The following is a 12,305-nucleotide window of genomic DNA, read 5'->3' as shown; positions in this document are numbered from 1 at the left end:
AGTGAAGGAATGGTTTTCAGCCTCCTAATCAGCTTTCTGAGAATCAGGATTTCTAAAAGCAATCAAGTTTGACAAATAAAATAATCAACCTGATTATTTTCTTATAATCTCACAGGAGTCCAATTAAAATCTCTCTTACTTTCCAAAGATCATCAATTTCACCTGTAATGCTATTCCTTCTGCCTTCTACAAAGGTAGTAATGTACATGACAATGAGCAAGAACAAATTTCTCCTTATCCACTTACTCAAAACCAGGTGATTAAACAAGAAGAACAATACTCATCATAGAAACGTTTTGGTTGGAAAATATCTTAAAGACAATAGAGTACAACTACTAATCTAACATTACCAAGCCTACCACTAAACCTGTCCCTAAGCACCTCATCTACACATCTGTTAAATATCTCCAGGGATAGTAACTCCACCACCTCCCTGGACAACCTGTGACAGTGCCTAACAATCCTCTCACCTAATTTCCAATCTAAACCTCTCCTGGCACTACTTGATGCCATTTCCTCTTCTCCCATCACTTGTTACATGGGAGAAGAGACTGATTCCCACCTTGGTACTGTCATTCAGATAGTTGCAGAGAGTGACCATGTCTCCCCTCAGCCTCCTCTTATCCAGGCTAAACAACCTCAATTCCCTCAGCCACTCCTTATAAGACTTGTGCTCCAGACCCTTCACCAGCTTTGCTGCCTGTCTCTGGACATGCTCCAGGATCTCAATGTTTTTCTTGTAGTGAGGAGTCCAAAACAGAACACAGTATTTGATGTGTGGCCTCACCAGGGTCGAGTACAGGGGGACAATCACTTCCCTGGTTCTGCTGGCTACACTATTTCTGATACAAGCCAGCATGCCATTGGCCTTCTTGGCCACCTGGGCACACTGCTGGCTCATATTTAGCTGGCTGTTGATTAACACCCACAGATCCTTTTTCTTGGGACAGCTTTCCAGCCACTATGGCCCAAGCCTGTAGGGTTGCCTGGGGTTGTTGTTGCCCAAGTGCAGGACCCAGCACGTGGCCTTGTTGAACCTCATAGGCTTGGCCTCAGCCCATCACTCCAGCCTGTCCAAGTTCCTTTGAAGAGCCTCCCTGCCCTCAAGCTGATATATGTTCCCACCCAGCTTCGTGTCATCTGCAAACTTACTGAGGGTGCACTCAACCCCCTCACTGAGGATAAAGATGTCACACACAACATGCCCCAACACTACTCTCTGTGGAATGCCGTTGGTGATTAGACACTAACTGGACCTAACTCCATTCACCACCATTCTCCTGCTTAGGAGAGTCCCACTAGTCTGACTAGAATTTGACAGGGATCTAAAAGGCAGAAGACCCCAAAGGAAGAGCAGAGCAGTGTGATTCTGGCCTCTGGTAACCCTGGTACTGGTCTGGCAGGGTACTGTGACTTCTACTGCAGAAATGGCAGTAACATCAACTCAGGCTCTATCAGAGACAGACGATAACAGAATGAGAAGAGTAACTGAAGAGTTTGCTGATGCTCATTACATGGATGCTTGGAAAGGTTTGTATCATGGAAGATGCAAGAGGGCTGAATCAACTATGATTTGAATGACAGTCATTTACTCATCATCTAATTCATCCTTCTGAATGAATCTAATTAATTACAACTGAGGCTGCTTTTTATTTATGTTTATATTTCCAGCTAAGTATATCTGCTTTAACATAATTTTAGAATATTGTATTCTGGAGAAAAGATTTGCACCTTTGAGGATGAAAATAGCCAGCTGTTGCCACAGTCGGCTCTAGACTTCCCATTTGCACACCTAAAATTATATGTTGTAGTAATCACAGGATGCATCTGTCAGAAAAGAGAGACTAAGATGCTTCAACAGACCACAGTTATAAAAGATAGGGATCTCTCTCTCTGTCCTCTCAAATCACGTTCACCTTTTCCAGAATCTCTTAATAACTGAAATCTAAATCATCTTCCAAGATCTAATCTTAAGGGTTGAAAGAGACCTCAAAAAATCATCTAGTCCAAATCCCCTGCCAGATCAGGACCACTTAGAGTAGGTCACACAGGAACTTCTCCAGCTGCATTTGGAATGTCTCCAGAGAAGGAGACTCCACAACCCGTCTGGGCAGCCTGTTCCAGTGCTCCCTCATCCTCACAGTGAAGAAATTCTTCCTTATATTTCTTTGTAATCTCTTATGTTCCAGCTTGTACCCGTTGCCTCTTGTCCTATCACTGGACATCACTGAGAACAACCTGGCTCCATCCTCCTGACACATGCCCTTTACATATTTGTAAATATTTATGAGATCACCCCTCAGTCTCCTCTTCTCCAGGCTGAACAGTCCCATATCCTCCAAGCCTTTCCTCCTAAGAAAGATGTTCCATCCCATTATCATCTTGGTGGCCCTCCACTGGATTCTATCTAGATGTTCCCTGTCTCTCATGAGCTGAGAAGCCCAGGACTGGACACGGGACTCCAGATCTTGCCTCAGCAGGGTACAGTATAGATGGGAAGGAGACCCTCCCTTGGCCCCCTGGCCACACTCTTCTTGATACATCCCAGAATGCCATTGGCCGTCTTGGCCATGAGGGCACATTGCTGGCTCATGGTTAGTTTATTATCAACCAGGACTCCCAGGTGTCTCTCCGCAGAGCTGCTCTCCAGCAGATCAACCCCCAGGTTTGTAATGGTTCATGGGGTTGCTCCTCCTGAGATGCAGGACTCTGCACTTGTCCTTGTTGAACCTCAGGAGGTTCCTCTCTGCCCCTCTGAAGCCAGTTGAGATCTTACTGAATGGCAGCACAGCTTTCCAGTGATTCACAGAATCCTAAGATCCCAGTTTGGTGTCATTAGGGAACTTGTTGAGGGTACACTCTATCCCCTCATCCAGGTCATTGATGAAGATTTTGAATAAGACTGGTCCTAGAATTGACCACTGTAGAACCTCACTGGCCAAAGTTTTCAAGTAATATTTCACATTTACTTAAAAATATAAATTTGAATGTCTTTTAAGAAGTCGGAAGATATTTAAGTCTGAACTAATTTCTTGTTTTTATCCTTGGAAATCAGTGTTTTCAGGAAGGAAAATGGAAGGAAAATATTTTGATTAAATATGTAAGGTCAAGAAGTACTGCCTAGAACATGTAACCTGCAAAGGAATCAGATTATTAAAAATGTCTTCCGTTATCTTCAGAAATGGAACAAACTAGAAAGTTCATAGATCAAAATCAGTTCTTGAATTGAGTATTCAAAATACCACTATAATTACTGACAGTCTAATGTTTCTTATAATTTTTTGCAAGAGTTATTTCATCTCCTATATATTGACTTTAGGTGGCACTTTTCTTAACCTATTGACAATGTAAATTTAAAGACTTAGGATTCAGTCCCACCATAGACATGTCTTTTCAAAATACAACTCCATTATCGAAGGAATTTGAACCACTGATCAGAAAACAGAGAAAGGACAATTCATAGTTTATCTGGGAAATGTGACAATGAAGCCTCTCACAAATTATTCCGAATCAATATTGCTAATGAAACTGTTGCTTAGCATTTTAATTGATATCTTAAAATATTTGATAAATATGTTATAAAATATGGCACTTATTTCAAGAGCAAGAAGATTAAATCCATTCCAATATAAATTCAAAATTCAGTAAAAAGTTTAAGCATGTAACAACCTGGACACCAGGTGTATCAAATAAATGCATTAGTGCCAATGGTTTGCATTGAATTAACTTTTTCTTTGATGGCTTTTAAATATGAGGAATGGCATTAATTAAGCCTCACTGGCATTGCACTAGAATATAGATTATTATTGAAACACTCTTACAGATATTATTACCATTTTGACTGATAACTGTGTGGTAACAGATGGTAAATACAGATTTTTTAATGCCTTCTGCCAGGATTAATGATTATTAAAGTTACAGATTGAAGGCAAAATAGACCCCATGCTGCATGATTAGCTAGTGTAAGCCACCTAAAAAACACCTTAATTCAGCATAACCCCAATCTCAGAGAAATTAAAAGATGTATTCCTATTCATTTTAGCAGATTTTCATTTAATAACCCTGAACTACCAATAAAGCTTTCCAGGGACTGATTATCTTGGGGACAGTGGAGAAACTCCCAAGCAGAACTTGATGACCCTCAGCATCCTCTTTCCGTCTAACACTTACCTACTTCTTCCCCACTGCTGCTGTACATGCTTACCATCTCATCCAGCAAAACAGCTCTGCAAGAGCGTGTAAACACTAGTTTATGGTACTTACACTGTTGCTTTGATTGTAGGGTTTGGAAACGTCCTCCCTCCACGTAAAAACCACTAGGCCCATTATTGTCAATTTACATGTTTTAAGTACTTTCTATTTAACTTTTTGCTATTTTACTATTTTTATTGTTTACATTTTTACTTTCTATTATGCAGGAAAGAAAAATAAAATATAGTAGTTTCTTACTGTAAAAACCTTTCCAAGTTCTATCTTTATGGCTAGTAATACTACAAAGAAAAGTGTAAGGTGTTTACTCCATCTTATGAATCATATACTTATTTTTTTGTTAACTTTTCACAGGCAGCAGTGTTGGTGGCCATGGAAAGTTAACAACTTCTGAATAAAAATAATATGGAAATCATCAAAGAAATTTTTACAGCATCTGCTTTGGATGTCCCATGCCTGTCAGTGTTTAAGAGACATTTGGATCATTTAATAACATGCTTTAAACTTTTGTTCAGCCCTGAAGTGGTCAGGCAGTTGGACTAAATAATCATTGTAGGTCCCTTCCAACTGAACTATTCTATTTTATTCTATTCTACTCTATCACAGAACCTCATTTTTCTCCATAACAATTTTCTAAATAACTGGAACTCTTCCAAGTGAATAAAACAATATACAATTGGAAATATTTTCTTGCAAAGCAACCAAAATCTGTGGAGACTCCTGAAAGATTTGACTTCTGCATGACAATTGATGTTGGCTCAGTGCTGTGCTCCACTCTCTTATTAATATAAATGGTAAAAAATTCGAGATATAATACCTTTTGTGCCTCATAGATTGCTCATTGGTATTTCTGTTATAGGCCTCAAGAGAACACCAATATAAGTTCAAAGCTGTACTAAAGCCCACATGATCAATCACTATAACTATCAGAACAGACTAGGACAGGGGATAGGAAGTGAAATAAAATTAAGGCGATTCATCGTAAATATAGAAAGAAGCACCAAATATATGGTTCAGGAAACTTCCATTTTTCTGGTGGGAAAATAGAAATGAAAAGGAAAAAAGACAGAGCTATCAAGCTGGGAATCTTGCCCCTTATAATGCAGAAAGATTTTATAAGGTTTTGTGTACTCCCTAAGGGAGCAAAGGCTAGTGAAGCATGCTTATGAGCTTCTTCCTTGTAGCTCACAGAAGGCCTTCACAACCACTTAAAGTAATTTAGCATTCTTTGTAATTGTTCCATGTTTAAAGTTGACATATAAGCAACTCTAAAATCAATCTCACAACAACTGTCTTAAGAATTTGCTCTCCCATATTCATCCCATCTGTGCCTGAGGGGATTTAGTGTGAGCTAATTTCTTATGCAGTCCTGCTGACTCAATGTCATTTTGTCACTTTATCCTTCTGCACATAATAGGGGGTGGTTTTTTTTAAGTTTTTGACCAATTTCATCTCCATTGACAGAGGGATTTAAATACTAAATTTCATTAAGTTCCTACAGATCTTAGAAAACAGTTTCTGGATGGAAGAGAGAGATACAAAGAACTCCTTAATGAAAAAAAAAAAAAAAAACCAAACCACCACCGAAACCATTACCAAGCTAAAATTTGTGTCTAATCCACACATGCACAAGTTTACAGTCACCACAGTAAACGTGGTCTCTTCCCATGTAACGAGATCATAAAACATAAGAATGTGGCATTATTTCAGGAACAAACGGAATAATAGAAAGTTGGGAAACTAAAAGATTGGAGACTAAAGAGAAATATAATGTCCAGAGCGGTTGTGGAGTCTCCTTCCTTGGAGGGCTGAAGACCCTCCTGCACATGTTCCTATGCGACCTGATCTAGGTGAACCTGCTTCGTCATGGGAGTTGGACTAGATGATCTCTGGAGGTCTCTTCCAACCCCTACCATTCTATGGTTCTATGATAATGAAAGCTGCATTTTATTAAATACTTTTAAGACACATACTGGGGGGAAGTTGTTTCTTTACATCATGATGTTGGATTTGGTTTTTTAACAATGTATGTTTTATTTCTTAAACATAACTGCAAAATAATTAGATGAATCAATTTTCAAATTGATTCCCATAATTGAAACTGCAGGAACTGCCAAAAGTCCCACATGAAATGCACTACAAAATTCAAGCAGATAGAAGTGGTCTGTTATTAATTTATTTATATTTAACTAAGGCAAACTTCTCAGATACAGCAACTGGATTCATAACGGGATTTAAATCAATATGAGACTGTAAAAATATATCCATATAAATACCAATTTTACCGGTAATTCACTTACCCCATGTCTGTATTCTAAAAATACTTACATTAGTTCTCAAACAGCTGAAATACAAGTGTGTTCCTTTTAACATAGCTTAAGCAAAATAGCATTTTCCTAGTATACTTAAAGCTCACTACAGCTTACCTACCAAAGCTCTACCTAAAATAAAGGCAGGCAAGGCAAATCTGGTGTTGCAATATTGCTCCAATATCAATACCAATATGTTAAGAATAGAGAAAGAAAGCCAAGAAAAGACCTATGACAAAAAAAGCAGACAAGAAAAGCCAAGGAACATTTAAGCAATTTAGCACCCGCACAATAAGTAGCAAAAGCACACTGATAAGATATCAAATTAAGTTGTGCATGTATATGGAAGCCAAAAAGCATTTCTGGCATGCTGAAAATTTACCTGAATTATATGAATATAAGCCTTTATCTGGAAAACAAACATTGAAATGAAGTAGTGTCAGGGAAAAATACATGACTTAATACATGTAACAGGGATGGTAAGAACCTTAAACTTTGTTATAATTGTTGCTGGAGACTGACAGTTTTGATATTGTAGGCCACATTCATTCAGAACAATAAAATTCAAGCAACTAGGAGAAATTAAACCACAAAAATGCTAATCACTTCTGGATCAACATTATTTTTCAGTAGTCACAGAGGACTGGTAGAGCTAGTACAGTAACTTTCAGTTCTGAAATATAACTGTACATTTAGTATAAATAAGTGTAAGTTTTTAAGAGTGAAATGGATGTTCAATCAGGCATAGAAGTTGCTGCCCTTAGAGTTACTGCATACTGTTATTGGAAACTCATCAGGAAGTTATTAGGAGAACTTTCCTGAGATATAGCTATAAATTCTACTTTAAATTTAACAGATTCATAAGATATGCCTGTCAATCTTCTGTTTCCAGCTAGGACCTGATTGAGTAAATATGTACATACATGAATACCTTATCTAAATATCATTACTAGTGAATTTTAGAATCCCGATTAAGAACAATATGATTAAATAACTGCAATATCTGATTTATTGTTTGCATTCCTTAAGTCTATCTGGTTTATGTATTTTAGCTTTGCATAAAACCATACCAGTTTTTCTAAACTTGATAATATAATAGTAAGCAAATATCTGGACAATTATAGAGACAAGAATTGTTACTTTGTGTTTGCACATTTTGTTAATGTGACCTCCATAAGGTAATATGAAGAAATCAGAAAGTCAGAATAACATGAACAGTGTCTTGCCATTAGCAAGACATTATGAATATTTTTATTTCTTACAGTTGAACCACTCACAGACACCATCTTAAACACTAAAGAGTGACAGTCCATGAGTAAATGATGCACTCAGATGACAAGATATGACAGTGTTATAGGAAAAATGACAATTTCAATTTCTTGCCAACTGGTGCTGTTAAGAATTCACTGGATGACTAGGTGCCTTCTGGCAAGTCACATTTTTTCTGACATCCAGGTACTAACAACTTTAATATGTAGACCATATCACTAAATCATCTACTACTTACAATTCTTAACTATATTTTCAATTTGGGCTTCTTGATAAATGTAATTCATTTTTAAGGTTCAGCTCTAGAATTCCATTAGGCTATATAATTTAAAATTAAATAATAGACTTTTTTCCAGTATCATTTGCAAACTTTTAGAAGGAGCATAACTTCTCTAACAGCTGTATTCTCTTCCAGTTATGAATCTCAAGAAAAATTGACTCTTCTCTGGCTATAAAATCATGAAAAATGGAGCATGAGGAAGTTTTTTAGTTTACTTCAGCAGCACCAGAATACCACTAAAGATTTAAGACTGTCATCCAAAAAAAAACCAAACAAAAAATAAGCCAAATCAAACATTAATACAGACTAGGAAGTATTTCTATAACTAAAAAGATGGACTTCCTGCATGAAAGAAGGATCAAGTAGGATTGCAACCCTGGACTTCACAAGAGCTGACTTTGGCTTTTCCAAAGACCTGTTTGGAGGAATCTCATGGGATAGGATTCTAGGTAGTAGGAGTGCCCAAGAAAGCTGGTCAGTCTTCAGGCGTCACTTCCTCCAAGTCCAAGATCAGTGAATCCCCACAAGTAGAAAATCAGGAAAAGGAAGTAAGAGGCCTATATGGATGAACAAGGAGCTACTGGAATAACTCAAGGGAAAGAAAGAATTCTATGAAAGGTGGAAAAGGGCCTGGTCACTTGGGAAGAGTATAAGAATGTTGCCAGAGTATGCAGGGATGAAATAAGGAAGGATAAAGCCCTTTTGGAATTAAATATGGCAAGGGATATAAAGGAAAATAAGCCCTTCTTGTTTTCCTTGTTTTGTAAACAAACAAGATGAGGTGCCTGAGGACTGGAGAAAGGCCAATGTCACTGCAGTCTTCAAAAAGGGCAGGAAGGACGACCCAGGAAACTACAGACCGGTCAGCCTCACCTCCATCCATGGAAAGGTGATGGAACAACTCATCCTGAATGTCATCACTGAACATACAAAGGAAAAGATTGTTATTGGAGGGACTCAACATGGATTCAATAAGGGGAAATCCTGCTTGACCAACCTGATAGCCTTCTACAATGGCATGAATGGCTGGCTATATGAGGGGAAAGCAGTGGATGTTGTCTACTCTGACTTCAGCAAGGCATTTAACATCCTCATTTGAATGCTCAGGTATTGTGGGTTGGATGAGTGGATGCTGAGGTGAATTGAGAGCTGGCTGAATGACATAGCCCAGTGTAGTGATCAACAACTCCAAGTGGAGTTGGAGTCCTGTGGCCAGTAGAGTTCCACAGGGATCAATACTGGGGCCAGATTCATTCAACATCTACACCAACAACCTAGATAAAGGAACAGAGTGTACCCTCAACAAGTTCACTGATGACACCAAACTGGGAGGACTGGCTGATTCAACAGAAGGCCGTGTTGCCATTCAGCGAGATCTTGACCAGGTTGAGAGTTGGGCAGAGAGGAACTTCATGAGATTCAACAAGGGAACCTGCACCTTGAGAGGAACAACCCCCACCAGTACAGGCTGAGAGTTGACCTGCTGGAGAGCAGCTCTGCAGAAAGAGAACTGGGAGTCCTGGCTGATAATAAACTAATCATAAACCAGCAATGTGCTCTCGTGGCCAAGAAGGCCAATGGCATAGTGGGGTTTATTCAGAAGAGTATGGCCAGCAGGTTGAGGGAGGTTATCCTCCCCCTCTACCCTGCCCCAGTGAGGCCTCATCTGGAGTCCTGTGTCTGGTTCTGGGCTTGGCAGCCCAAGAGAGACGGGGAACTTCTAGAGACAGCCCAGCAGAAGGCTGATGATCAGGGGACTGGAACATCTTTCTTAGGAGGAAAGGCTGTAAGACTCAGGACTCTTTAGCCAGGAGAAGACTGAGGGGAAACCTCATAAACACTCAGAAGTACTTAAAGGGGAGATGTCAATAGGATAGGCCAACTCTTTTCTTCTGTAATGTTCAGCAACAGGAGAAGAGATAATGGACATAGGCTGGAACACAAATGGTTCCACTTAAACATAAGGAAAAACTTCTTTCCTGTGAGGAAGATGGAACATTGGAACAGGCTGCCAAGAGAGATTGTGGGGTTTTCTTCTCTGGAGGCTTTCAAAACCATCCTGGACATGTTCTTGTGCAATCCAATGGAGATGAACCTGCTTTAGCAGCAGGTTGGACTAGATAAAGCCTAGAAGTCCCTTCCAACCCCTTCTGTTCTAAGAGTCTATGATCGGAGCATCTTTCTTAGGAGGAAAAGCTGCAGGAACTGTGGTACTTTAGAGAAGGAGACTGTGGGGGGGATCTCATTCATATTTGCTAATATCTGAATGGTGGATGTCAGGAGGTTGGGGCATCACTTTTCTCTTGTATCCAGTGACAGGACAAGGGGTAATGGAAAAAAATTGGAAAACAAAAAGTTCCATTTTAATATAAGGAAAAACTATTTCACTGTGAGGGTGAGGGAGCAGTGGAACAGGCTGCCCAGAGGGGTTGTGGAGTCTCCTTCCTTGGAGGTCTTCAAGACTTGCCTGGACATGTTCCTATGCAACCTGATCTAGGTGGACCTGCTACTGCAGCAGGGTTGGACTAGATGTTCTCTAAAGGTTCCTTCTAACCCCTACCATTTTGTGTTTCTGTGATACTGAATCTAAATTCTGGAAAGATCTGTAAAAGAGTAGAGCTTCTTGAAGAGCATAAGAATATAAAAATAGTTCAATTATAATTGAAGTGAGGACTATGGGAACCATGTTTGTTTCTGTGTGATTACATCACAGAAAGGAAAAAGTCAAAATGGTAAGAAACCAATCTGAAAACTTCATCAGAATCATCACACTGTTATATCACAGTTTATTCTGCTATTATGCTTCAATAATTTTTTCAAAAATGCACAAAACCTTTAGTCATAAAAGGTAAGCAACGGTATGAACTTATGTAATTTGAGCTCTTTCTAAAGGTCACCTGACTTGCTATTTATTGACTGCCTAGTAAGATTAGTGTACCCTATCCTCTAAGCTATGTCAACAAAAAAAACTGCTTTTCTCTCATCATTTCATGAAGAAGAGTAGTCTAATTACATGGTTCTATGAAGTAACCAGAGCAGCAATGTTATGTTTAATAAAATTCCCTTAAATTTATTCAAAACAGAATTTTAAGTATTTTTGTAGTTTAATTACAATATTTTCAAACAGCACTGAATTAATATCTCTAATAATTTTCTTTTATTAGGAAAAATAAAAAATATTTTAATGGTTTGAGATCTTTTCAAACACCCCTGTATCATGTTAAATACCTTTTAATAAAGTATTTAATAAACCATAGATGTATGTTAAATATAATAAATAAGTCATTGGTGTATAATAACTACAATATTTTTATTTGTATCCGTATTATATGAACAAAACATCAATGCATGCAAACAAAGATAATATGCTTAAGGCATGTGCTCTATAAAAGAACGAAAAATTAAGGAAAAAGCATCAAAGAGAAAAAGTGTTATTCTTTCTCTGTCAGATAAAATTCTTCTAAGAATATAATATACATAGTCTGTGCCACTCACCATAAAATGCTCCATATTATAATTTTTTTTAAAAGTCCCTGATGCATGCTTATATTAAGTACAACTCACCTACTAGCGAACAGCGTTATGATAATTCCGTCAAGTAAGATTCAGTGACATTGCCTTATAAGTATCATACTGACTTACCATACTTTCAACAAACTCAAAGAAAATTGCTGAGACTGCAAGATCCTGACTGCAGTAAAATGAGACTCCATAGAGTTGTAAGGAAATCAATATCTTTCACTGGAAGACCAAGGTTTGAAATGCAGAGGCTCAGATTTCACAAGGTAAAGTTTCAGACACATTATAATTACTTATTATTATTAAACTGGAATGATATTGGTACTGTCAAGTGTGTCTCAGTGTTCTAAAACACAGACCTAAAAATTTTCACATTTAACTAATGCAGAGAGGTCTTGGATTAACAGTTCCAACATTCAATTCATCTTTAATTTGATGGTACAGCCACAGAATTTTCAAAAAAACCCAAATCAGTGTTCAGCAATAAGTCCATGTAAAAAACATTTTCCAAAAGCTAATGAGCAATGTTATGGTTTTTTAGAATTCAGTCTATCAATATGTTTTTTTTCTAGTCAGTTGTACTAATCTGTAGCACGTTAAAGTCTCAGACTTGTCCCAGAAAATACAGTCTGACTCAGGAAAATTTACAAAGCTGTCAAAAAGTGGTATTTTTTTAATGTGATTCAAAATACTGCTTATGTTTTATAGAATTTTTTATT

General features: G+C 38.0%; 1 protein-coding gene across 27 annotated transcripts in view; it reads right to left on the bottom strand.

The window, feature by feature from the left end:
• The window catches only part of RIMS2 (regulating synaptic membrane exocytosis 2), a 466,103-nt gene that overhangs the window by 172,130 nt on the left and 281,668 nt on the right, over nucleotides 1–12,305 (bottom strand). For 2 of the 27 annotated variants that reach the window (XM_061995367.1, XM_061995366.1), the window contains one exon: nucleotides 6,901–6,927. The exons of the other annotated variants lie outside the window; for them this stretch is intronic. In XM_061995367.1, the coding sequence (XP_061851351.1) occupies nucleotides 6,901–6,927 (27 nt within the window). The remainder of the gene's footprint in view (nucleotides 1–6,900; nucleotides 6,928–12,305) is intronic. 27 annotated transcript variants of the gene reach the window in all.

Source organism: Colius striatus, chromosome 4 (assembly GCF_028858725.1).
Source record: "Colius striatus isolate bColStr4 chromosome 4, bColStr4.1.hap1, whole genome shotgun sequence".
Lineage (NCBI taxonomy): Eukaryota > Metazoa > Chordata > Aves > Coliiformes > Coliidae > Colius > Colius striatus.
Note: the sequence above shows the minus strand (reverse complement) of the source record. Positions and strands in the feature narration are given on the sequence as shown.